We start from the raw sequence: 27,807 nt of genomic DNA on the forward strand, positions 1-27,807 counted from the left end.
GTGGTGGTAAATAGCTCCTTTTCCAAGCGGCAACCTGTCACAAGTGGAGCCCCCCAGGGTTCACTATGGGGCCCAATGTTATTCAATATCTTTATAAGTGATCTGGATAACGGCATCAAGCGTCACTGATGAAGTTTGCAGATGACACCAAATTGAGTGGGGAAGTAGACACTCCAGAAGGGAGAGCTGCTCTGCAGGGAGATCTGGATGGGCTGGAAGAGTGGGCCAGCAAGAACCTTATGAAGTTCAACAAGGACAAGTGTAAGATCATGCACCTGGGAAAACATAATCCAGGAGTGCAGCACAGACTGGGATCCACCTGGCTGGAGAGCAGCTCTGTGGAAAGGGACCTGGGAGTCCTGGTGGAAAGGAAGCTCAACACGAGCGAATAGTGTGCTGCTGTGGCCAAGGCCAACGGGATGCTGGGTTGCATCAAAAAGGGCATCACCAGCAGAGATAAAGAAGTCATCATCACACTCAGTGCTTGTCAGGCCACACCTGGAGTACTGTGTACAGTTCTGGTCCCCGCTATACAAAAAGGATGTGGACAGAATGGAAGGGGTCCAGAGAAGGGCCACCAAGATGATCAAAGGACTGGGAAGCCTGCCATACGAGGCTAGGCTGGGAGAACTGGGTTTGTTCAGCCTTGAGAAAAGGAGGCTTAGCCGGGATCTCATCACCATGTACCAGTACTTAACGGGTAGCTACAAAGAAGACAGAGACTCCCTTTTTGCAAGGAGTCATGTGGAGAGGATTAGGGGGAATGGACACAAATTGCTCTTGGGGAGATTCTGATTGGACACGAGAAGAAAATTTTTCACAGTGAGGACAGTCACCCACGGGAATAATCTCCCCAGGGAAGTGGTTGACTCGGCCATGTTGGACACCTTCAAGAGTTGGCTGGACAGGGTGCTGGGCCATCTTGTCTAGACTGTGCTCTTCCTAGAAAGGTTGGACTAGATGATCCCTGAGTTCCCTTCCAACCTGTGATTCTGTGATTCTGTAATGCCAGCTCACGCTGTCTTGCAAACCCCAGGAAATAACTCTACGCTTTACTTTTAAAACCTAAATGAAGTGTAAAAGAAGCTAAGACTTACCGAATCATTATGACAGTCAGATCTGATGATCAGCTGCTTGAGGCCAATTTTTTTGTTCCTCATTTCCCTTTGTCTATTCACCCTCCGCCCCCAATGTCTCAACATGACCCTGCCAGAGCCAGGAGCGCGTCTGGTGCTCAGGTGAGGAAGGCTCGGGCCCTCCAGCAGCAGTTAAAATATCGGTTATTTTTGCCATTTGTTCACGATTGGGTATTTCTGCGTGCCTGTTTTGTTACTTAAAGTCCTGTCGGGGATGTGAGAGGCCAGGCATCAGGGGATTTTTTTTTTTTTTTTAATTACGTTGAAACCCAGCTCGGCCGTAATCCCCGCTCTGGCAGGGCCGCTGGCGGGTCACATCGCGCCGCTCCACCGTCTCTTGCCTCACTCCCCGGCTATTGGGGGGACCCCATAAGCCCTCCCGGAGCCGGGGCCCGCCGCTGCCCTCCCTGCTGCCAGAGGACCGGCCTAGCGGCCCGCCCGGCTGCCGTCGCGGGGCGTTATCCCCCCGTAGGGAGCCCCGTTGCCGCCGCCGCCGCCGGGCGGGGAGCGCCGGGGGCCGGGGCCGGGGCGGGGGGCGCGGCGGGCCGCGCCATGGGCTCGGCGGCCGGCGGCGCCCTCAGCGAGGCCGGCGGCCGCCCTGGGCCGCAGCTCCTCCGGGGCGGCGCTGGCTGCGCCAGAGGCCCGCGGTGGCGCCGCCGCCATTAGGGGCCTCCCGCGCGGCTGCCGCAGGCCGGGGCTTGGCTGAAGGAGAGAAGAGGCCCCCGTACGCCGTGAGTACCGCTGGGCACGGCGGCGGCGGGACCGGCTCCTGCCCGCGCGCCCGGCGGGGCGAGGGCGGCGGGAGAATGGTTCTTTGGTAAAATAAACGAGCGGAGCGGGGTTCCTCGCGTGTGTCGGGGCCGAGGCTGGACACGGGTCACCGCCGCGGCGCGAAGGGCGGGCGGGAGCGAGCCACGAACCCGGCCTGGCCCGGCGGGCGGAGGGGCTCGCCTCGCCTCGCCTCGCCACCCTCCCTCTCACAAGTGCCCCCGAGGGGCTGATTCCTCCCGCTGCTCCTGACTCGGTTTTCACTTCGTGGGGCACCCCCGAAACCTTCCCTAACAAACATAAACAGCGCCTGCTGGGACAACAGCGATTGAAACCCGCGGCTTTAAGCCGCGCCTTTCTCAGTGCATCCTACCAGTAACACCTTCGGGTGACTGCCAAAGCACAGGGCAGATTTCTGAGAGGCGCTTGCGGGTTGTTTACTGTTTGCGTTTCTGGGCTTCGGGAGAGAGCGAGCCAGTTTCACTTTCAGTTCTCGGCGCTTGCGGCCCTTCAAACGGGAGAGGATACTTTTAAAACACCCGTAAGCGAAATAGTAAATTTGAGTTATACTCCCAGTCAGAAAGTCGGTTTGATACATTAAATTAGGCTTGCTCTTAAAGGGGCTTTGCTGGTTGATTTTTGTGGGGGAAAAGGTGAGGTAAAGTCTGGATACGTTGTTACAGAATGGTGAAAATAAGGCTTTTACTTTTTTCTGTTTAGTATCAACACACTCGTTTGCTCCAAGAGAGTTCTGCAGTTTGTATTTACATCCTCTGACGATGTGATTTTGCCTAGGTTGTTGTTCTAGGCCAGAATCTTACCTGGATTATACATCCTGCAGCTCTGGACACTGCTTGTCAGGGACTTGTGCTCTTTTCAGTGATTTCACTGGGACTCTGCTTAGGTGAAACAGTCTGCAGGCTAAGGTTTCAATATTCCCATAGTTGAAGGTGAGAGACAGCAGAAGAAATTAAGGACAGAACATAAATTTTGCAAAGTAAAATAAATTTTTAAAAACAACTTCACTATTAAGCTTAACAAGAGATGTTATAGATTTAATTAACCAAAGAAGACTTTATTTAGGTTTTGTTCAGTGGATTTTCACAGGTGGATTTGTGTTTCCGTAGGAGCCAAGTTAACTTCTGTGCATCCTGGCATGTTTTTTAACATGCGTTCCTCACTGATATTTTCCGATGCTTTTTTCCTCTCTATGTTTTTTACCTCCCCTTTATGCCTCAAAAATATTTCAATTAATTTGTCTGTTTTGGTCACGCTCAACAGCAGAGCTGGAATCGCAGAGATAATTTCTTACAAGTTTTGTGAAAGTCAGTGGCTGTGGAAAGGGCTTAAATTAGTATCCCCAGTAAGGAATAGGCAGTTATGTTTCCTACTTCATCTGTTCACGAGACATCAGACAAACGATCTGTCCATGATAGCCATTGGTGATTTTTTACTAGCAATGTCATGTGCTGGCAGTGTTACGCATCTTTTGTTTTGCTGCGGCTATCAAACACGAGGCAAAGAGAGGCTCCTCCACTCTGCAGTCACAGTCCCCGGGAAGGGGATGTGTGAATGGTAAGCCAGGGGCAGCATAATGGTCTGTGAACTGTAAGCCATCACATCTGTTATGATTACAATTTCAGAAACCTGTCACAAGGGGAGTATGTGCTGAAAAGCCCACAAGTCCCATCTGTTTCGATTTGAAGTTTCTGTATAAAATTATCTGTTTGGGTACTAATAAATACTACATTTTCGGACTAGGAGACCATGCAAGGCTTTGTTGTCATTTGAAATTTTCACCAAGGATCTGAATAGAGTCCTGGGAGCCAAGCTTCTGAGTTGTCATCCAGTCATTGGCTAGCTGGAGTAACCAAACCTTTTTAACCTGAATGCAGAACATTGCCTAAATGTAGCTTTATGCTGTGCACGTGCACAGCCTTAAAACCAGCCAAAAAGAAACTGGTAGTCCAAAAGGCTGTTCTTACAGACAGACTCTGTGTTCCTTGGCAAGTATTAGGGATTAGGTTGGTAGGGTGCTGAGTCGTGGTTCTCTGTAGTGGTGTGTGGAGAGAAACGGGTACTGCTAGAGGGCAATTCCTCCTGCCTGTCTGAGACACAACCCAGTGTCTAAGATAGTGTTAGAGACATGCTGTTTCTTTTTCACACATGATGTGTAAAATTGTCAAAAGGTATAATAACATCATATTTCCTGATGTTTGTTTGTTCTGTATAAGTGTTAGTGGGACTGATAGGCTTAGAAGACCAAAAACGAAGGACCTTCACAACATCTTGCATCTGCAGGATTGAGGCTCTGCATTGGTGTCAGTTCAGAGTTCGAGCAACATAATCCCATTACTTCTAAAATCATAATTTGGCTTTGTGAAATAAGGCAAGATGGAGGAGAGATTTAAGGCTGCTGCAAAAAAAATGGTGGAAATGCAGTTCAAATGCGGGTTACAGAAGGCAAAAGTCACCAGCCATGAATATTGCTGCCCTCTTAGAGCTGGGGAAAAAGAGAATGCAGGGACCAAACCCTCATTGCAGGGGAATTATGTTCTGTTCCAAATGTATGGTTAATTTACATAGAATAGACCACATTTGTTCTAAACTGAAGTGTAGGAAATACTAGCAACCATTAAATAAGGGAATAATGTCTTGTTTTGCTTTGTTACCTAGCAAAGATAGATATCTGTCTATCTAGCAAAGTTAGATATCTGTTGTTCACGCCGTGTCAGGACAAAAGGTGAGCTAGATAATCTGATGTAGCCACTCCTTGTAGAGACTGATTCATGCTTAGGGCTGCTGTGGTGAAATACATTCGGTCTTATCTGACATGAATATAGCATTCATCTTCTGAAGGTTTTGTTTAAGGGGATACATATGGCTGTATCTCTAGCATAGGGCCTTATGGAATGTCAGGAAATGGGTTTGTTTTAACTGATGGCAGTATGGCTTGTGAGGTGGTGACTTACATGTCTGACAATTTGGCTAGAACAGCTTCCCTCCTATCTTACTGTAATGCTTCTTTTTTTCTGATAGCAAACTGTATCCTCCAGCTATGAGACTTTATCCTCTGCCATTAGTAATGGTTTCTCCCATTAGGGCTGCCTACAAGCTTGCTGTAAAGTACCTCTAGCTTTCACTTAAGAGTGGATTTGGGGAACGTAGCCAGTTACATCCAGGCTGGCCCTTCCTGGTGAGAGACCAAGACGTGTCTGTCTATAGCTTACAAGGAATATCTCTTGGAGGAGAATGGAGTATGCAAACAAGCAATCTCGGAAGGGTACAGAAATCAAACGGATTATGTTCTGTGCTTTCAGACCAAAGGCTAAGTCTTGAAAACATGATTCCTGCAACTGTTCACACTGTCCTGAGTGCTCTATATTTATGCTGCCACAGAAAGAACTGGTTACACTCGGAGGAGAAACACAAGAAAAACTAAGGACTGAAATGCGCTTGCAGCTAAAGTATCCTCATCATGAATAGGTACACAACTATCAGACAGCTTGGTGATGGGACCTACGGCTCTGTCCTCCTAGGGAGAAGCATTGAATCTGGAGAGCTAATAGCCATTAAAAAGTAAGTATTTTCATTTGTTACTTAACAGTAGATGGTCCAGGTTTTTCCACTCTATGGTCTGCATCATTTGCCCATGCTGGTTTGAGTACTTCACATTCTAGGCAACGTTTGTATTTGGAGTTGTGCTGGGGCAGCATGCAAAGCGCAGGTTCCTTGTATCCTCCAAAGTCCCAGCATAAGGGAAAGACGGTGAGATATACAGGCTTACTGTAACAGCACTCTCCTACTGTGTGCAGACAAACATGTATTGTGTACATTAGAGTATTCTGCAATGCTGCTTTGGACTCTGCAGCCCTTTCCCTGCTGCTTACATGGAACATACGTTTCATGGTCTGATTTCCAGCAGAATGTCAATACTGCAGTGGTAATTAACACAATGGATCTCATTGTCCATTATCTGTATCTATATGTGCTATTACATATTGGTCTTTTCAGCTTAAGATTTTCTTAAAATTCCTTGAGAAATCCAGATTTTCTCTGCCGCTTCAGCAGTGAGCTCAGTTTGTAAATGGCTTATTTGTCCTAGTTGTGGTAAGTGACAGCTGTAAAGCATTGCAGGCACCTTTCTGAAATACCGACCATGACCCAGGGACATACTGTCAAAAGAGCTTTCATTACAATGCTGTTTTGTATGAACAGTCAATAGCTGGCTTCAGCAACTTTCTAAATCCTCTGTGCCAAAGGTGTTTTTCCTGGATCAAACCTTGCCAGAGGCACCTTTGTTTTTCATTTTGCAACATGATAGGAAACAAAAAATTTCAGAACAAATCAGAAGATGGTACTCTCTCTGTGCTCTTCTCTGTGTTCTTCTCTGTGTGTGTGTACATGTAAGCCTTTGTCCTGTTGGTCCTAAAACATGTGTGAAAGAACTGAGTCACAATCAAAATGCATATGAACAAATAGGACCATATGTTACGCACAAATACTGTGTTCAGAGTTATATTCTGGCTTAGGGGAAAACAGATCTGCCACACAGTTTGTTTCTGTTAGAGCAGAGTTGCTTATAAGCTTGAAAGGAAGGGCAGAATTTGGAAAGCAGTTGTTGGCATGATGGATGCAATTTTCAAGGGAGGGAGAAGCATGGGGAACAGTAGACATTGGAAAATGAAGAAATACAACTTAGAGGGGAAAGGTATTGAACTTACAGCAAAAGCAAAATACAGAGAAGAGGAGCAAGAAGAATATGACAACATTGGAGACCCAGTGAAGTGATTTAGTTTGTCTTCATTGCATTTGTTTCAAAACTTAGTCTGAGTTGTTCATAACTGTCATAACCCTTATCCTTTTTACAATTAGACTCTACTCCACCACATTGTATACTGGAAAGAAAAATAGCATGCCCTGACTTGTTGAAGGCTCTGAAATTTTTGCAGCAATATATATATGAAAAAAAGGCAATCCTGTGTAGTAGTAATGCTTTTAAATTCTGTTAGAGTGTACTTTGTCTAGGGATGTCAAGTTTTTTGACAAAGGAGATAACACATTATATTTTGATGGAAGAACTGAATTGTTAAGATGTAATGAGACTTGTGGGTCTAAGACCAGCTGATGTTGACCAAGTATTAATCATTTTTCCCCCTCTACTATTGTAGAATGAAGAGAAAGTTTTATTCCTGGGAGGAATGCATGAACCTTCGAGAGGTTAAGGTACTTGTTTCATTCAATAGTTGAATTAAAATTAGACGAGCCCTGTCAGGTTTTGGGGTAACATCAAGTTCTGTCCACCCCTTTTATCAAATACTCCCCCAACATAAGCTGTGACATATGGCACTACAGGTCTGTTTCCTGGCTCTGCATTTGAATGGGGTGTCTGTAGTCTCATAAAAATTCTTATTATAATTCTGTGGTCTTACAAAAGGTTACTTGGTTGTAGAGAGCTGCTTCCTCCTTGCAGTGAGCAGTGAGTGAGTGAGAGAGCTTTCCTATCACAAAACCCGGACTTGATTGGTGTTTGTTTTTCAGAGCTTGAGAACACATGCCCTTTGCTCAGCAGTAACCTTTGTATGTGCAGTAGTTTCTTAGAATCATAGAATGGTTTGGGTTGGAAGGGACCTTTTAAGATCGTCTAGTCCAACCCCCCTGCAGTGAGCAGGGACATCTTCAACTAGATCAGTTTGCTCAGAGCCCCGTCCAACCTGACCTTGAATGTTTCTAGGGATGCAGCCTCCACAATCTCTCTGAGCAACCTTTGCCAGTGTTTCATCACCCTCACTGTAAAAATTTTTTTCCTTATATCCAGTCTAAATCTACACTCCTTTAGGATAGTTTCTGGATAGTTGGTTTGGGGACAGACATTTGGAATGAAATTGCGACACCAGCAAAGCTTTAAGGGTATGTTCCAAGGACCTCCCTTAATTTCTAGTCTTTGCCATTACTGTTGCAAACATGCAGGAGACCTATGTCACTTTTCTTACAGTTCCATGTATTGGTACTATGTTGCTACAGCAAGAATGAATGTAGAATACAGTGAAAATCTAAAGAGAAGAGATAATGAAGCCCTAGGAATGCTGATTTTGGCTGGGATCGAGTTAATTTTCTTCATAGCAGCTTGTATGGGTCTATATTTGGGATTTGTGACCAAAACAGTGTTGATAACACAGGGATGTTTTAGTTACTGCTGACCAGTGCTTGCATAACCTCAAACCTTCTCTGTTTCTTAAACTTCCCCACCAGAGAGTAGGCTGGGGCTGGGCAAGAGTCCGAGAGGGGACACAGTCAGGACAGCTGATGCCAGCTGACCAAAGGGATATTCCATATGACATCATGCTCAGCAGTAAAACCTGGGGGAAGAGAAGGAAGGGGGAGATGTTCAGAGTGAGTTTGTCTTCCAAGTAACCGTTACACATGATGAAGCCCTGTTTTCGTGGAGATGGCTGAACCTGCCTGCCCATGGGGAGCAGGGAATGAATTCCTTGTCTTGCTTTGGTTGTGTGCACAGCTTTTGCTTTCCCTATTAAACTGTCTTTATGTCAACCCGTGAGTTTTTTCACTTTCTGCCCTTCCAATTCTCTCCCTCATCACACTGGGGGGGTGAGCAACTCAGCTGCCCCCCAGGGTTAATCCACAATACTAAGGAAGAATTTCCAGGGTTATATTTAGTCCTGAGTCTAACCTGACCATTGCCAGTGTAAGTACAAGAAAGAAGAATATGAATTCCGCCACAAGTACAAAGTTACTTCTAGAGAAAATGCAATTGTTTTGGTGCCTACTGTGATGCCAGATAGTGGACTTTTGATTGACTGGTGCGTTAAATTTATATGTATACTGTATACTTATCTGGTAATACATGTCTTTGTTCTCAGAGCTGTCTGATTATTTAAAATATTGAAGAATTTATGAAGCCAAATCTTCTGCATCAGTAAAATAGTTTTTCCTTTTTCATTAGAGTAAGACCCTTGTAAAATCCTGTTTGTATTTTCTGTTTCTAGTCTTTGAAGAAATTAAACCATGCCAATGTAGTAAAGCTGAAAGAAGTTATCAGGGAAAATGATCATCTGTATTTTGTGTTTGAATACATGAAGGAAAATCTCTATCAGTTAATGAAAGAAAGGTATGTAACAGCATCACCTGTTCCTGATATAAGTTAATTATTTGTGTAATGAACTTTTAACACCCCTGTTACTTTCCAAAGGACTTTGGATCATTTTTTTCAGGCTTAGATCATTATGGCTTAAAGCTGTGTGTTGCAGTAGGAGCTGTGGCTGTCACCTTTAAGCATATCCCAAACAGTTTAGTGAGAGTTTCCAGTGTCTCTTCCCACATTAGCCTGGCAGATAAGTAGGGCACTCTTTTGAGAGTTAGGAACTGTGGACTTTTAACGCCTCACATTGTGGAGGCATTGAACCTAGAACTTTTGGATTCCAGGTAAGTACTCCGACCAGCAACGCTTTTTCTGTTAGAGGGTGGTATCACCACCGCTTCAGTTATGGCTGCCTCAAATGAATAAATAAAAAGTGGTTGAAATGGTAATCATGAGGGGTCACATCTGGATTGCTTCTAGCATTTTTTTTTTCCTTGCAATTTGAACTGGTATATCCAAAGACAGCCTATTTTATGTGTCAGCATTCTCAATAAAATACAACTTCTTGATATTTGCCAGAGCATTAATATGGTCTTATTTTTAGCCTTTGGGCCATGACAGCATCCCCCAGAGGATAATTTGGGGCAAAAAAGCTCCCTGCTTTGAACTGTTCTCTGGGGCGGCCATTTTCCATCCTCCCTTCTTATGAAAACAAAAGGGCAGGTGAATGTAAAACTGTGCTACTCATTCTCTGCAGCTTAGCTAGGCCTTGGACTGGTTAGACATTGTATAAATCAAACCTTTAACAATGTGATTTATTTGCTTAAGTCTTAGTTAAAATTGCCGGTCTTGCTGGAAGAGACTGGAGAGGAAAAATGATTCTCTTTCTGCTGTAATTAAAAAAGTAAGCAAGCAAATATGAAAAGCTGACTCTCGTAGCTGATTTCACCACTGAAATACATGATGGTCATGTTTTTTGAGGGGAATCAAGCTCAGAAAATTGAATAAGGCCCAGGCCATCATCTTTATTCACTGTTAGGCTCTTTCTGAATAAAGTTGTCCCTGTTTTCCACCCAGTCCATCTCTGCTGTGTTTTGGCACGAGAGGCAGCTGGTACAGAGATGTTTGATCTGAAACCCTTGGTAAGAGGGGCTATCTTTAAACCGTCTGCCATGGCTGATCTCACCTGAATATTGTGAGAAGAGCCCCTTGTTTTCAGTAGTAGCAGATGAGACTGTTTTTTCAGATGACACAATAGAAAGAAGTAGCACATCAGGTGTTAGATAATAACAAGGGAAAGTCAAAAGTATGGCTTGTGTACGCTCTAGAAGAGTAGCCAGAAGAAACTGTGCATGAAAAGCACTAAATTAACACAAACCTTTTTTGTCTTGAAGAGCATGCCTCATGACCTGTACATGCTGAGGTTTGCTCTGTTTGGCCAATTTTCTTTTTCTTTTTTCCCTTCTGTTTTTTATTCCTTTTTTGATTCACTGTCCCACATAGTCTTAACATGACATCACATAGTCTTAATATAACGGAATATGGGTATTCTGCCAATACTGTGTAAATTTCCTTGGAGAACTCAACTACCTGAGAGTGCCTAACGTATCTAGCAGTTTTATTGTCATTGTTACCTTTTATCTTTGGTTCATTAGATACCATAAGCTCATGTGTGAACGTAATCATTAATATTTATTTCTTCCCTTTTATCCCACAGAAACAAACTGTTTCCTGAGTCAACAGTTAGGAATATTATGTATCAAATCCTGCAAGGGCTTGCATTTATCCATAAGCATGGTAGGTTATGTCTTAGCTATAAATATTTTTAATTAGAGCAAGATAGTGTCTGTGTAAGTTTTTCATGAGTACACTAACAATTACGTTACTAACTTTAGTAAAGGGTGTGATCAAAAGAATGGCACTATATGGGAAACTCAGATTACTGAAAATACCTACATTTTATAGTTGCCTGATATTATAGTCTGGAGGCTTGCTCAGTTCTTTTTCTGTAGATTTCTACTTTCTCAAACTGGCAGCTGGCCACTTTCTAAAACTGATGTTAATGGGCACATTTCTTGATAGGTTCAGAGATCCCTGAGATTGAGAATAAAGGAAAAATTACTCTTTTCTCAAGGTACACACAGATAATCTGAATATAACACACGTTCTCTGTAATATATACTTAAGGAAATAAAGTCTGAGTGACAAACAGCTTTCACTGCATGGCCTTCCAACTATTTTTTACAATAATGTTAAAAGCTAAAGCTGGTGTACCAGCCAGTAGTAACAAGGCCCACCTAACAAAAAACCCACAACTTTAATGAAACTTCCTCACCCTGATTTGCTGCCCTCTGCAATTCTGCCTGGTAAATACACTGCAGTGTATGTTGCTGGTCAGCTCTCAGGGTTATCAGAAGAGTGCTAACATCAGTGGCCAAAGTCCTGGAAGTGGAAGGCTTGTAGGACCAGCATCTCAGTTCGTTTGAAGAATGCATTAACTTTGTTTTGCAAAACATTTTCAAGCTAATGGCTTTATTCTCTATTCTAATGCAGCTTGGATACTCTTCTGAAATGAAACTAGAAATTCCAGTCTGTTCCAGTGAGATACAAGATACTTAAAAACAGAAAAAACCCCAGAAAAATAATATGATTTATTTGCCAAAAACTAAGGTCACCTTGTCTTTAATAAATTGTCAGGTAGATCACAACCTTTTAGAATCCCTTTCACTGCTGTTTAATTTACTGTAGCTATAAAGAATGAACAGTTTTGTGTTGAAACTGTCTTGTTCACTGACCTGCCACACACTAGACTGATATCTCTGCCAAGATGTTTCAAATCTGTAGTTGCAAAGATCTGGAAATTCATGGCAAGCCTGACAGGATGGTCTTGTGGCTCACAGTGTAAGACTGGGTGTCCCAAGATTCTCTCTGCAACAGGTCTGGAAAAATGACATGAACTTTTTTTCCCTCTCTTTATTTACCCATTCTCCTCTTGTATGGCATAGAAATGCTTGTCAAGTAAACTTTTTATGTTCATTGTCCATCCAAACTCTAGGCATATTTTCATATTTGAATACACAACCAATTGCTCCTTGTACAAGTTTGCTGTGAAATAAATTGCCTCAAAAGCATTCTGTTGGTGCAGTGCATGTCTGTGGAGCAAAATACAGAAGTGGTTGTACTAGACGCTGAAAACAACCTTGATTGATCTGTCTGGCACCTTCCATAAGGGGGCAGTAGTTCAAGCTGCCACCAGAACATCTACTTAAAATTCATAGGAAGGATGTAATCTGCTGGTTGGTAAAATTAAAGCACTATGTCTTTTGCACTGTGTCACGCATTAATCTAACAAACAGAAGTTAATATAGTTATACTGGAAAATGTAGACACATCTTATGTGAACATTTATTCTGTTCTCTGCGGATGCATATTCAAGGCCATGGAAGAAACTAAGCATGTTGGAAGGTCTCTGAAAAGGAGGTGATAGAGCTCTAGTAAGGTACTACAAAGGGACCTATAGGAAAATGGTGGTCTCAGATGCTTGCAAGAAAGAAGCATAAGGACAGAGACAATAGTCAGTAATACTCTAGCCCTCTTCCCTCATTTGTATTGAAAGAGCTCTTGCCAAATGCTCATTTGTGATCAAGTTTTCTTGAATGCAGAGAGCTCTAAAAAAATATGGTGAGATCCTCTGTCTGATAGGGCGATGAGTAATTGAGTGCTTGCAGATTATTATGTTCTCAGATGTCAAAAGAAGTTTCAATGTGCAAAAAAATTACCTCATGTTATAATTAGTATTCTGTTTAAACAAACTTTTGAAGTAATTTTTTTATGTCTTCATTGGACAGTTTCAAACAAATTAGAATGAAAGTAACATTAAAATGGTGCACTTTTTTTATGTTAAAGAAGTGTCACTTGAAAGGGAGCTATCTGACTGAATGCTCTGAATTGTTATAAGATAGTCAACTTGTGTATACTGTTCTTCACAGTCTGACTGAACAACCATTTTACTGACCAGCTCCGTTGATGACATAACACTTCCAACTCTGTGTTGTGCTATTCAAGCTTCAGCAGTAAGAACTGAAGCAAAAAAATCCAGGTGTAAAATAAAGGCTACGACTGGGGTGGCATTGCAATGCGCATCAATATTTCATTTGAATTTTAGGGTTCTTTCACAGAGACTTGAAACCTGAAAACCTCCTTTGCATGGGACCAGAACTTGTGAAAATAGCAGACTTTGGCTTAGCCCGAGAAATCCGATCTAGACCTCCTTACACCGATTATGTATCAACAAGATGGTAAGTGCTTGTGTTCACCTACAGCATGTGAAAATTATAATCGAGCCTTTAAAGTAGAGCACTAAATCTATGCTGAATGCAATACCTCTTTTGATGCCTTCTCTTTGTGAAACTTATTTAAGCTTGACATAATCTGAAAAGCTTCAGTTAGTGCAAGACGGTTTACAGGTGGCAGCAGCACAGGCACAAAGAGGGAGCCTTTTAAGGCAGGTGGGATGTGCTGGGATTGCTGCATGTCAAGAAGGCATAGGAAGTTTACCAGACCTTATGTAGGTTTTAATTCTTCATTCTAGAAAAAAAAAATCAAGTCTTATGTATAGGATAGGAGAGAATAGGAGCTTTTTAAGGGATGTTTGCTCTTAACAGAAAAGAATGAAGAGCTGAATGGTTTCATGTGTGTCTGCTTGAATTGTGTTGATTGCTGGGATTTGTTTCTTCTTTTTTTTTTTTTTTTTCCTCTTACAGGTACAGGGCTCCTGAAGTCCTTCTGAGATCCACCAGCTATAGTTCTCCAATAGATATTTGGGCTGTTGGTTGTATAATGGCAGAAGTTTACACATTGAGGCCTCTTTTCCCAGGCGCCAGTGAAATTGATACTATATTCAAAATTTGCCAAGTCTTGGGGACGCCAAAAAAGGTAGCTAAGGTGACATTCCACACTGCAGCAATGCTAGAGGTGTTCTGCAATCCTGAATGGCACAATAGCAGTAAGCATTTAAAATAATCCATTTTCACGCTTACTGCTATTGTATGATATTGATCTCGGTTATAGTAAACTAAATTAAAATTTATTTTCTGTGAAATAAGAATTATGTAATTATGCTATAAAACCTGACATTTAGAGGAGGAGAAATAGAGCCTGAACAGCAAACAAAGCCATTAGACTGTAATTTCATTAGGCAGAAATTTCATATTCTTTTGTATATTGTGTATAAACCTATGGTTTAAGAGGCTAGAAATTGGAATCGTGGCAAGACTCCTATCTCCTGATTCCATTTGTGCCTTTGACTTAGTCGGATGTAAAGCAAGACTTAACGTCTCACCAGAGGTTTGAGGTGGAAATTTCTAGTGAAATTTTTAATATCGTTTAGAGTTAGCCAGACACAGTCTGTTGCTGAGAGGAGAATATATGCTAGTGTACTTAGGCACTAAGGTACTTTACAGCTGAACTTTCTTTGTGATTGGAAATCTCATTCTTCCAGAATGACTGGCCTGAAGGCTACCAACTTTCAGCCTCCATGAATTTTCGCTGGCCTCAGTGTGTACCTAACAACCTAAAAACCCTCATACCCAATGCTAGCAGTGAAGCGGTGCAGCTCATGAGAGACATGCTGCAGTGGGACCCCAAAAAGCGACCAACAGCTAGTCAGGTTTGGTTTTATTTTCTTTTTCTCTCATCTGTGTATGACGCTTCCTTTCACTGCAAGACACATTTTATAGACAGTCATTTGACGGTTGCTCAGGAGTGCACTTCTTGGAAGGAAGAAAAGCAGAAGCAAAGAACAATTTGCAAGAGAAAGGGGAGTAATTAAAAGAGAGCACTCAATATTTTGCATGCAACATCAGATGCGTGAGGTGTGTGCTCAGTGATGAAGTGTGTGACTGCGGTGTGTATAAGTACACCTCAATTAAGTATAATCCAGTCACTGTGAATAGCAGCAGAGTGAAGGTAGGAGGTATGGCGAAAGGGTGTGATGCCATTCTTTTGCTGATATTGATATGTGTCACAGAATCATGGAACAGCTGAGGTTGGAAGGGGCCTCTGGATGTCGTCTGGGCTAACCCCCCTGCCCTACACAACATGTGCCAGTGCTCAGTCACCCTCAGTAAAAAAGTGTTTCCTGATGTCAGAGGGAACCCCTGGTGTTTCAGTTTGTGCCCATTGCCTCTGGTCCTGTCACTGGGCACCACTGAAAAGAGCCTGACTCCATCTTCTTTACACCTTTCCTTCGGGTATTTCCATGCTTTGATAAGATCCCCATGAGCCTTTTCTCCAGGCTGAACAGTCCCAGCTCTCTTAGTCTTTCCCCATATGTGAGGTGCTCCAGTATCTTAGTCATCTTTGTGGCCCTTCACTGGACTCCCTCCATTATGTTCATCTCTCTCTTCTGCCGGGGAGCCCAGAACTGGACACAGCACTCCAGGTGTGGCCTCACCAGTGCTGAGCAGAGGGGAAGGATTACCTCCCTCGACCTGCTGGCAGCACTCCTGCTTATGCAGCCCAGGATGCTGTTCGCCTTATTTGCTGCAAGGGCATATTGCTGGCTCATGTTCAACTTGGTGCCTACCAGGTCGTATTCTGCAAAGCTGCTTTCCAAATGGTTGACCCCAGCATGTGGGTGTGCATGGGGTTGTTCCTCCCCAGGTGCAGGACTTGGTATTTCCCCGCTGTTGAAGTTGATGAGGTTCCTGTCAGCCCATTTCTCCAGCCTGTCGATGTCCCTCTGGATGGCAGCACGACCCTCTGGCTTATTGGCCACTCCTTCCAGTTTTGTGCCATCAGCAAACTTGCTGAGGATGCACTCTGCAGCACCATCAACATTATTAATGGAGATTTTGAACAGTATTTGCCCCAATATTGACTCTGGGGTACACTGATACCTACTGGCCTCCAACCAGACTTTGTTCGACTGATCACTACTGGCCTGGCCGTTCAGCCAGCTTTCAATCCACCTCACTGCCTGCTCATCCAGCCCAGTGTTGGCTGGATAAAGCTAGCTTATGCAAGGCAGTTTGCAGGGCAGTTGCAGGCTCAATTGCACTGTAGACAAGTCCCAACATCCTGTACACAAGCATAACCCAAGTTATCAGTATTGCACATATAACGTTCCGGTTGATGTTGCTGACAGTAGCCACTGATTTCAGGTATCAGTACTGTAGTGGTAGTACCCAACTAATGAAATGAGCAGGGCGCCTTTTGAAAAACAGATGTGATTCTGGGTTCAGATCTGACTTGACCTCAATAGGACCGTAGCTGAACCTTTGTGATTGTATCAGACCTTCAGTACAAATTGTAATAAAAGGCTTTAAAGCTAATTAAAGCAGTTAAAAAGTAAAATACGTGAAGAACTGTCAAAGGTAATGAAAAGCAAAAAATACTGACTATAACTTGGAATTAAGAGCCATTAACAAATATTTTACAGTAAGGTACAAATACGGTGAGGAATCTGAGCTTTTAGATGCTTTTTGCAGTGAGAGGTCTTTGGGAAGGGAAGACGAGTATACCTGAAACAGCAAGAGTGGCAGAGATTAATTGACTTTACTGACAACTCCTTAATTACTTGTAAGGCAGGATAAAGATACTTTTACCAACACGTCTTCCAAAAAAGAGAGTGTCTAATTTTCATAAGGGTTATATTTATTTCACTTGATTCAGTCTTGGAACTGGAGAGTGGAAGAGATTGGATGTCTCTGGGGTCATTCAAGTCTTGATGGCTGAATCTATAATGACAGGCATGCATATGTTTGCACATATGCATGCACACACACACACAAAGAGACAGCCCATAATGAAATGTGCCTCTAGATGCCATATATCTAGATAAGTATCTGACTTCTGCAGGACCTTTTCCTTTTGTCCAAGTCTACAGAGGATTTCATACCTTGGTATCTGTTGAAACTTTTCTACTATTGCAACATTATTCTGAAGTGGATTGTGCTCACTAGAATCTAGTGTTGAGATGGGTCTTCTGCTGTTTCCCACCTCAGAAAAGAGGTAATTAAATTTGTACCGTCACACAGGGCTAGGGTAAGTTAAAAACTTTGGTTTCCTAAGTTGGATCCTGACAGCTTCATTGTGTTTTAGGCACTTCGATATCCGTACTTCCAGGTTGGGCATGCCCTGGGTGTTCAGGAACTAGGAAAACAAAAGGAACTGCATAATAAATCGTCTCTGCATATTAAACCTGTCCCTCCAGCACAACCCCCTCCAAAACCTCACGCCCGCATTTCATCAAGGCCTCTTCAACAAAGCCAGTCTTCTCAGCACTTGGTGTACCCATATAAGACAGACAACTCTGGGGCTGAGCACGGTAACTACTTACAGGAGGACAAGTCTAACCAGGTTCTTCTGCCTGCAATTCACAATAAGGTTCCTCAGCAGGTAAAAATCCATCTAGCATAAAATTATGCTTTCTGAAATACTGCCTGATTTTTCCTCAATTGTGTTTCTTTTTCTTGTTCTCTTTCAAGGTTCTTATACTTTACTAAAAGGACAGGAAATGGGAATAAAGAATAGTTACACCTTTCTGCTAGAAACCAGAAGTTACTCTGTTGAAATCTAAATCTAATTGCTATAAAACAAGGAAGTTGATTTCTCATTTCAAAGCCATTTATGCTTCCCTTTGTTGTAAATGACTACTTAAAGGATGACACTGTGATTTCATACAAGTAAAAAGGATGTATGGTGGTCAGAATACTAATGGGATTGATGTCAGGGAGAAAAGTATTAAGCTAAATAGTAATGAAATGAGGGGGAGGGGGACTACTGCCTTCATCCATTTAAGGCATCCAATTTCTGTGACTGAGAATAATAGTCCCTTTGGGCTTCTGTACTGGCCATGAAAAACAACAGATTCTTCTTTCAGCGTAAGAACCTACTATTTCTCTTGGGAGACTGGATTCGTATGATAGATGACAAGAGCAGACAGTGGAAATGTTGCTGCTAAGTGATCAGTCTTAAGTAGGGTCTGTATTGGCTGTGTACAGAGTTGCACAAAGTAGAAATGTACTGATGAGCCTAAATGGCTGAAGAGACACAGATTTGTGCCTATGCTGTCCCACAAGAAAAACATGTTTTATAAATGTGTAGGCACAGGCTTGTAGAAACGTGAACGTGCATGTGGTTTTATACTCCCAAGATGGGTCAAGAGATAAAAATCGAGCACATGCTAATTGTTTGGGAGGTGTATAGTGAAATGTAAGTAGAATTGGAATTGAGACCTAAGAAATCTATTCTCTGTCAGTGCAAGATACTTCGTTACATGATGAAATGTAGAAGATACATAATAATGTCTACAGGCTACAGATTGTGTTCTTAGCATGCTTAATGAAAGATCAGGGTTCTGTTGTAACAGCTCTACTACCACTATTATTCTTTGAGACAGGAAAAAGAAGTCCTCTATGTTCCTGTCACCTGATTTATGGTGTAAGTGCGTGGGTTTGTTTCTTTTCAATCTTTATAACAGAAAACATCTGCTGGGACTGAGAATATAAATGGTGAACTTAAACCAAAAGCTAGGCGAAGATGGGGACATCTTGCTAGGACAGTGAAGAGTTCTGAAGACTGGGATGACTTGGAAGACCTTGATTTCAGCTCATCCATCACGAGGATGGACTTGAAAAACAAGAAGAGGCAGAGTGATGAAACTCTTTGTAGGTAAGTTGGTTTCTTTTATAAACGTGTGCTAATTGCACTTACTTCCTTAGGCTGTGCCTCTTTTTTCATAATGTTGTTCTTTACACTTTCTATGGATCTAGAAACATATATGCAGGCCAGTAAAGGACATGCAGCTTGTCTCTCGCTTGCTTTGCCTCAGCTGTTTGTTGAATGCTGACCTTTGAATTGCAAAACATTTTTTTATGGACAGTATACCCTCCTATACAGTATACCCTCCTATCCTCCTATCCTCCTTGTTAATTTTTCACCACTGAAAATGACGCTTAGCTTAAGTCCTCCCAAGTTAATCTTTGAATATATACTTTCTATTTCACATATGAAACATTTTGACATATTCCATTCATATAAACTGTTCTAGATGACTCCAAGCTGCAGGTTCTATGGACCATACAGTAGAGGAGAACTTACTGAATGATTTATAAAAACTTTAAAAGGAACTAGAAGCACAAACCTGATTTTCAGGGGCATTTGTATGGCTTCAGGCTGAAAATATTGCCTGTTGTCTGTGTGTTTATGCTGTAGCAAACACAGTATGAGGAAATGATTCCTGGAGATGGGATGGAGATGAGAAGGCCAACTGTGGATAAACATATACTGTAAGAATTGGACTAAGGGTAGCAATTTTTGGGTTATAGATTTGAAAGCATTTTGGACCTGAAGCCTTCGGATGCCGTAGGCTCTGGCAGCAGTGCACCGTCCCATGTGACCTTTCCACGGCAGGACACTCCCACATTGCGAGTTTCTGCAGCGAAGCAACACTACTTGAGACATTCTAGGTATCTACCTGGTTAGTAAAAAATACTTATCTCTTTTTCTTCCTGCGATTCCAAGAGCAGTATGAAATAGTCATTGGTACATTAGGACAGGATTGTTGGTACTTCTGCCTCCCGCTGGATACTCTTTTATACTTGGAAACATGTTAGAAAATGTCTGCTAATGTGCCAAGCTATTCCCTGTTTCCCTAAGAAGGATGAGACTGCTCTTCTAGACTGGAAAAGAAAGTGCCCTATGTTTACCTCATGAGTATATTATACCATGAACAACAGAAGCTAACTAATAGTAGGAATATGCTTTGCTGTAGCTTGGTGTTAAATAGAATGCAAATCCGTGTTGCTATAGAGGAGTTGCATGCCTGTCTTCATGTTAACCTCTGCTATACTGAGACCAGCACTGGGGCAGGATGAAGTACAGGAGGTGGACAGTATGTCTACCTGTATTTAAAATGAGCTGAATATAAATGCATTCTCTTTCATAATTTCTGTTTATAAAGGCAGTTCATTCACTTGTAGTACTAATACTTCAAAATTAATTAAGTAAACTTGAAGGTTGTGCAAGTGTAAGGTCCTGCACCTGGGGAGGAACAACCCCATGCTGGGGGCTGAACTACTGGAAAGCGGCTCTGTTGAGAAGGGCCTGGGAGTGCTGGTGGACAGCAAGGTGACCATGAGGCAGCCATGTGCCCTTGGGGCCAGGGGCCAATGGTATCCTGAGCTGCATTAAGAGGAGTGTGGCCAGCAGATCGAGAGAGGTTATCCTCCCCCTCTACTCTGCCCTGGTGAGGCCACATCTGGAGTCCTCTGTCCAGTTTTGGGCCCGCCAGTTTAAGAAGGATGCGGAACTGCTTGAGCAAGTCCAGCACAGAGCTACCAAGATGATCAGGGGACTGGAGCACCTTTCTCATGAGGAAAGGCTGAGAGACTGGGTTTGTTTAGCCTGGAGAAGAGAAGGCTGAGGGGGGATTTCATCAATACCTATAAATATCTAAAGGGTGGGTGTCAGGATGACGGGACTAGGCTCTTTTCAGTGGTGCCCAATGACAGGCCAAGGGGCAATGGGCACAAACTGGAACACAGGAAGTTCCACCTGAATATGAGAAAAAACTTCTTTCCTGTGCGGGTGCCAGAGCGGTGGCACAGGCTGCCCAGGGAGGGTGTGGAGTCTCCTTCCCTGCAGACATTCAAAACCTGCCTGGATGCGTCCCTGTGCCCCCTGCTCTGGGTGTGCCTCCTCAAGCAGGGGGGTTGGACAAGATGATCTTCAGAGGTCCCTTCCAACCCCTGCCATTCTGTGATTCTGTGATTCTGTATCATAATGTTAAACTCAGTCTTTTTTCCTGGAAGAGTTAATTTCAATGACTTTCAAATTTGTTTGTTTAAATAGAGTTTTGGTAACTAAACTAAACACAACTAAAAGTTGTGTTACTATAGGAGTTTGTAAAACACATTGATCCCAAGGCTGCTTTTGCTTTACCATAAATTGTGAGTGCATCCTTGCCTGTTAGTTACCCTGCTTAAATATGGGATGTATATTAAATGCAAATAATATGTGGTGTATGAAATCTACTGCAAACTGTTTGCACAATCCGTGGTTTCAGTCGATACACCAAAGAACAGTACATTACTGTGAGAAATGTTATGTACCATTATTTGCCCTCAGGTTATATTGACACTGTTAGGCTAAAAGCTGTAAAAAGTTGTGTTTGACATGAAGCATGGATTTAATTTATGTAGCAAGGTTTGCCTTCTGTGACTTGAGAATGTTTGTGGCCTTGTCCTGTCCCTTGACATAAGCAGCCATTGATGCTGGTGGAACTACTTACACTATCACCTTTGCAGGATTAGGGCCTGTGGCTAGTCATAGCACTCCCATATCAGAGGTTGGGAAGTAAACCAGAGGCATGGTAAGAGTGAAAAGGTTTTGTTTAAGTTCACTGAACTGGACATCTGCTCTAAGATTGTGCATCAGACGGAATGAACGCAAGCCTGTGTAACAGCAGAGATTTCAGTGTGGTAACTTTTGAATTTTTGCCATAGGAATAAGCACAAGGAATAGCATAGTCTCCACTTCAAACAAAGAGTCTCTTCCGCCTAATCCCTGGCCCAGTTCTGGTTTGCCTGGGAAAGCTTCTGCTTTGGGAGGAAGTGTTAACAGGATGAATTCAGGTAAGAAGCTATTCTTAACATTCTGAGAAAAGATAATAGGTGATGTCTCTGCAATTCCAGACAGCTGTATTTTTGGGGTCACCCATTTCTAACATGTGGTCAGCTCCAAAGATGTTTGCCAGCGTGTATGTTCTTTCTGTCAAAATTGGTTATGAGCGCCGTTCCTTGGATTTGGAGACTACCTTAAACTGAAACATAGTAATTTCTTCTAATAAATCCCCAAAAGTCTGGTTTGAAGTACCACATGCATAGAAGGTTGGACAGCTTAGGTCTGTTCAACCTGAAATACTTCACCTTGCCTTCAGTTTCCCTCGTAAGATTTTGTAAGTCATATTTTCAGGTTTCCAAGTTATTTTAGCCCAGCTGGTGCATAAATGACTGTCGCAGAGGAGGAAGCTGGTCTAAATTGAACTAGCCATACACACCTCTCTTGTTACGTGAATAAAGCAAAGTCTATCATCCTCGTGTTTTTAATTGATGCTGTTTAAAATAATGAAATAATTGTAGCTTTAAAAATTTCAGACAAAAAGCAAAACTCTTCAATTTTTGTTCTTCAGGTTTTTGTGGCTTTTGGTATTTCAGGTATTTAATCCTTATTATTTGGTTTGAAGTAATTAATTTGTAGATTTTTATGTTAGATTTTACCAGATATACTTAAACATGTTGATGTTTCTAGATTGTGTCTATGTACATAATTTACTGTCTAAATCTTCCTTGGCTTCAGGTTTTCATGTGATGTTACAGTTCTGCAGTGCAGTCCTTGTTTTGCATATGCTGTTATGAAAATGTTTGAGAAAATTTCTCTTGAATCTTGGCCCAAAGAAACATTTTGGGCCTTTAGAAACTCTGGTTTAAAAAAAATAAAAAACTTAAAATGTTGGGTGTAATTTAATTTGAAAATTGTTCTTCAAAGATTCAAGATGGGAGGATGTTGTAAATGGCTAAACTACATGAGAACCTTTATACACATAGCACATGTCTCCTTCCTGGCTCTTCTACAAGTTTTTGCTTCTTTTGTAGCTGCATAGGATGTCATTAGATTTTTCCCTTTTTTAGTTATTACCATCTTTTTCCACAATATGCTTTGCCACTGCTGTACTGCTCTAGTACATTATAGGCATATGCGCGATGGATCCGATCTGTGTGTGCTAACTTGCTTAGTGTCCACCTGCGCTATGACTCTAGGCCTTTTTATCTGTAACTATTTTTGTTCCAGTTTCTACAGTTTGTCCTACAGGCCAGTCAGATCTGTTCCTGCTCATCTTTGGGACAAGTTCTATAGCTGACTTTCCAGATCAGGAACATGAATCTGTCCCAGTTTATTAAGTTGGTCCCTTACTGGGTTCAGTAAGAGCCTTGTGTAGCAGCAGGGCCTCAGACTCACTGCATAGAAATCAAGAGTGTGTACATTCATAGGACCCAGTTGCTGAAAGTCAGACAAAATAATTCCAACTGAAATGCTGAGTTTTAAAAGGTTTGAGAAACCTTGAAAGAGCTGAGATGTCACAGAAAGCAGAAATTGCCTAAGAGTACAAGTTGTACCTGTTCTCCATTCATCTTTAGTGCAGTCTGATGCCAACAGTCTCCTGAGTGCAGGTCTATCTAGGATCTGTGGATTTCTTGTCTCCTCAGTGAAGTTCTTGTTTTCATCAGTCCATGGTCAGACTGATCTTGAATATGACCCATCAGTGCACACCTTTGTCATCTGTGGATAGGATGGGAGATCCACTGTATTGAGCTCAAGTGTTCCTTGCCATTTCTTTCAGGGCCCATAGGATCAGGCGGTCTAACTAGTGGTTATATCCCTTCATTTCTGAAGAAGGAAGTAGGCTCTGCTGGGCAGAGGGTTCAGTTAGCACCGGTTGTGGATCCGTCTTCTAGTAAGTATAGTACCAAAGTTGTCTCCTTACTCTGGTAATACTGTATATATGCAGCACTGAAAGCAAAGCATCTTTGCTTTACTTTATTTGTAATTATTTGACTGACTGGAACTACAGTTTGTAACATTGCAGAACTTCATATGAAGGAGGATTTGGTTTATTTTTACTTTGTTTTTAAAATACGTGGTTTTATCCACAGCATATTTCAGTGGGACCTTAGCGGGTGGTGTGAGAACTGGCACAGAATTCATGCTTGTCAAATCAATGATATAAATACTCCTTGTCTAAGGTTTTAGGGATTGGATCCGCTATTGTTTCACATCAGCAAATGCTATTAAAAAAGGAGGCTCATTTCCTGAAGAAATAAGGAGCTGGACCTGCAATCCAGTTGTTGTTCAGTGTGGACAGCTACTCACTGAACCTTTATCTCGCGGCATTTTCTTTTGTCCCTTAGATTATGCTTCTCTGAAGTCAGTAAGAACCCATCTTGGACGGCCATCATTCAATTCACCTACCAAAAGCACACCAAGGTTAATGCCTGTCCCACCACCAGCTCAGCCGATCCATGGGCGTGTTGACTGGTCTGCGAAGTATGGTGCTCACCAGTGACTTGTGGAAATACTCTCTGAACCAGTGTGTGTTTCCTGTGAAATGGTGGCTAACATGAGACAATTTGATACTGTTTTATATACCTGTAAATTTAAAAGAAACAGATCTTCTATGAATGAGACATTTTGAAGGTTTTTTTTTACTTTTATTTGTATTAATTTGAATGCAATCTTGTACCTTTTTGTATAAAATTGTTTTGTTATATAATTGGGTCCAGTTATTTTCATAAATCAGATACATTTTGTATATATGGCTTAGGGGGTTTGGCATTTTTATATGATAAATTTTTATAACAAACTTTTTTAAAATTTAACTTTTCCTTTATTAGATTAACCTTTTTTATAAAAGTGGATTAAAAAAAGCAAAGTGGTGCAATATTGCAGTGGGAGAGAAGTACTGAGGAAGGGGCATTCATTAGGCATTTTCTGAAGTTTATGTGCTAAATGAGGCTGTATAATTTCAGTGATGCCACGTCTTGATGCCACGCTTCTGTTGTCCTACACTCATTTGCTTTGTACTGATATCAAATGAGTGACTAACAGTCTATCGAAGCTCTCCTTTGCAGTCACAGAGAGACTGCTGAAAGTCAGTGGGAGGCTTTTTTTTATTTCTTTTTGCCTTTGAAAGGTTTTTGTTGGACTGCTGCCCAGCTTTCCACCTCCGTTCTTTTGTTTTTACCAAATTTGGGGAATCTTCATGTTTGGTGAAAGGTGAATACCCTTCTGTAGATCTGTTTTCTGACATGGCGCTGTTTCACCCTGCTTCAAAGTTGCTTCTTGGCTTTGTTCGCTACAACACAGAATGTGGACCTACCTCTGTTAAATACATTTAAATGTTCTAATGATTTCTAAGGAGAAAAATCACATTCTGTTTCTTCTTTTTTTGTTGCTGTTTGGAATATGAGATTGAAGACATGTTTAAGACAGTATTAAGAATTATAAAGCTGGTTTCAGCATAACAAAGTATTAGTGATACGCCAGCAGCAGAGTTTAAGGAAACAATATCTATGCAGCTGACTTACTTTTCACAACTGTTTTAAATTACTTTTGGGAACAAAAAAAATCCAGAGGAAATGAGTCAGTTTAAGCTCACTTCAGTTCTTCTTCACTTCAATACATCTTCACTGACAGTGTGAAGAATATGTCAGCTTTCATAAATTAGGCCCCCAGGCTCTGCTGGGAAAAATGGGACCTTACCTGGTCCTGCTAAAAAACCTTCTAAAATTGTGGTTGATCTCACAGAAACTGATACAGCTCTTTGAAGAGCAGTTTAACTCAGTTTATAATAGAAAATGAATTACCAGGTTATAAAGAAAAGAAAACAGCCCCATTGCCTGGTTTAGTTCTGCACTGGAAAGGAATGCCAGGGTCCAGCCATCAGCAAAAGGTTCAGCATCTGGCTGTTCCTGCACATCCTTCCACAGAAGGAAAATAACAGTACAGTGCTGTGGGAGAACATCTTTTATAGCTGCATTTTGGAACAGCACCACCAAAGCTGAAGCACGCTGTGAAAATGCATCTTCCTGCAGAAGCGTACAGAAATGCTCACCTTTCTGAGCTCGTTCTACAAACAGATCAGGCAAATCATATATTTATGACTTAAATCCAGTCTAAAGGGATCAGAGCAGGTATGGTTCTCAGCATCCGCCCACGTCGAGGGAGCTGAATGGCTAGTGTATCCATGAGATCCTCTTTGTGGGATCTGCGGGCACCCGCAAGGGGCAGCTGCTGTGGACTGGAGGCTGGGAACGCGTGCTGGCCTTTTCAGTACTTCCCACAGCAAACGTGTGGGACTCAGAGGAAGCTGCACCCTGGCGTAGGCTGCTGGCTCAGTGCTACGGGGGGAACCGCCAGGAGCACTGGTCACTGTTTGCTTTTATGGACTCAGTCTGCAGTGAGACAGTACTAGACAAAAAGGGAGCAAAAGGGTCTAAGCATTAAAAAGAAAAGTATGCATGTAAGACTTGCATGTGCCAAGGACACACTATGTGTTCAGCTACTCCGTTATTTGTTCATAGCAAGTACTAACTCCAAACTATACCAAGCTGCTTCCAAAGCAGTGATGCCAACACATAGCAGTAAAATAAAGCAGCCGTTCGATTTCTAAAGCACACACTGACTGTGTCTTTGGGTAAGAGGAAAGGGAAATATGTCTATTTGTGTTAGAACTGGAAAGATAGTTGTTTCTCTTGGTGGAAATAAATATCTGTATTTATGTCTAGATATCATTTAATTTATTTTATCACTGAATAATTGGTCTCAAGAGGGAACACCCTGAACCTATTCTAAGTATCCCTAGACCTAAGTAGGCAACTTAAGTAGTCTGTTCCATACGCTTTATTCCTACTAGCAGAAGCAGGAGACAAATGAGTCACGAGAATGGGCTGCTGAGGCTTGGATTCATCCTGCCTAACCGCAGGCACCTAAGCCTGGTATATCTCCTTCTTTCCCAAATTAAAGCCTTTATTTTGGGAAAAAAAAAGCTAATAATCTTGATATTCAGAATCACTTCTGCTAGTTTTAACTGAGTGGGACAGAAAATTAGCTAAGTGTGATGGCAGCACTTGTAGCCTTTACTCAAGCGAATTCCTACTGAAGTTGGAAAAAGTTCTTTCTGAGTAAGGACTGAGCTGACTGAGCTGTGTTTTACTGCGCTGCCTCGGTGTGCAGTACAGATACGGAAAAGGTGTAGGTCTTTATTATCCTGAAATCTGGACAAGCAGCGTATCTGAGAATTTCTCATACGTAACCTACTACTTTGTGTTTTAGTATTTAGCAGCATCTTTATGCAAAATGTTTTTAGAATTCTACTGTTTACATTTTCTCAGGCTTATACATAATATATAGTAATGGCCGTTGGAAATAAAGGAGCCTGGCAGCAGACTCATTCACCTCTGTAATCCAGATTTTCTCAAAAGTACTGTGTAAGTGCCATGATGTTAGCAAAAAAAAAAAAACCCAGACCAACAACCCCAAGCCAGAAAACCCACTTCCACGGTATTTCTGTCTCTAATAAGGCTGTTGATATGAGTAGGATGTTCCATAATGTCAGGAGGAAAACATATATTGAAAGAACATTGTTGAACTTACGTGGAAGGAGCAGGTGGAATTGTCAGCGCGAGTAAAGAAATAACGATTCTTGTTTATTCAGTGGTTTTGTTCAAAAATGTTATAAATGTTTGTTTCATTCCTTCTGTGTCACGTCTCCTGCCCAGAATAAAGTTACTCTTGAAGAAGTATTGACTGACTGGAGTCTTGATCTTTTATACAGCCTTTAATAAAAACACTTCAATTTGGTGTTTGTTTGTTCGTTTAGTTGTGGGTTGTTTTTTTAAATAAGCCTTACATGTGGTGCCTTCTCGGAGGGGTACTGCCCGCTGGCCGCTGTGCTCTTTCTGCAGGGGATTTGAGACTAAGCATGTGATTTCTGCACTATACCATGAGCCTCGTGTAAAGCTAATAGTTTAGTCCTTGGACGTCAACTTCTCTGAAACTAACTGCAATGCTGAATTAAAACAGATGTATAACACTGCGGAAGGATGGGCAGTTGGACTAGGTGATCACTGTAGGTGCCTTCCAACTGAAATCACAGAATCACAGAATCATTAAAGTTGGAAAAGACCTCTAGGATCATCAAGTCCAACCACCAACCCAACACTACCATGTTGCCTAAACCAT

General features: G+C 42.1%; 1 protein-coding gene across 5 annotated transcripts; it reads left to right on the forward strand.

Moving 5' to 3' along the window:
- The first annotated feature begins 1,222 nt into the window (after positions 1-1,222).
- CILK1 (ciliogenesis associated kinase 1) lies at positions 1,223-27,368 on the forward strand. Of its 5 annotated transcripts, none has more exons than XM_064447917.1 (14): positions 1,223-1,238; positions 5,225-5,483; positions 7,076-7,130; positions 8,912-9,033; positions 10,721-10,800; positions 13,169-13,301; positions 13,767-13,938; positions 14,504-14,671; positions 17,107-17,403; positions 18,488-18,678; positions 19,335-19,486; positions 21,513-21,641; positions 23,408-23,521; positions 23,976-27,368. In XM_064447917.1, the coding sequence occupies exons 2-14, from the start codon at positions 5,383-5,385 to the stop codon at positions 24,128-24,130; spliced, it is 1,869 nt and encodes a 622-aa protein (XP_064303987.1). In that variant the 5' UTR covers positions 1,223-1,238; positions 5,225-5,382; the 3' UTR covers positions 24,131-27,368. The 5 variants fall into 5 exon arrangements, 4 of the variants coding, with proteins under 4 accessions (XP_064303987.1, XP_064303985.1, XP_064303986.1 ...); XM_064447915.1 differs by lacking the exon at positions 1,223-1,238 and adding an exon at positions 1,465-1,867; XM_064447916.1 differs by lacking the exon at positions 1,223-1,238 and adding an exon at positions 1,466-1,867 and having other exon boundaries at positions 5,304-5,483.
- The last annotated feature ends 439 nt before the right edge of the window (positions 27,369-27,807 follow it).

This window comes from Phalacrocorax carbo, chromosome 3 (genome assembly GCF_963921805.1).
Source record: "Phalacrocorax carbo chromosome 3, bPhaCar2.1, whole genome shotgun sequence".
NCBI lineage: Eukaryota > Metazoa > Chordata > Aves > Suliformes > Phalacrocoracidae > Phalacrocorax > Phalacrocorax carbo.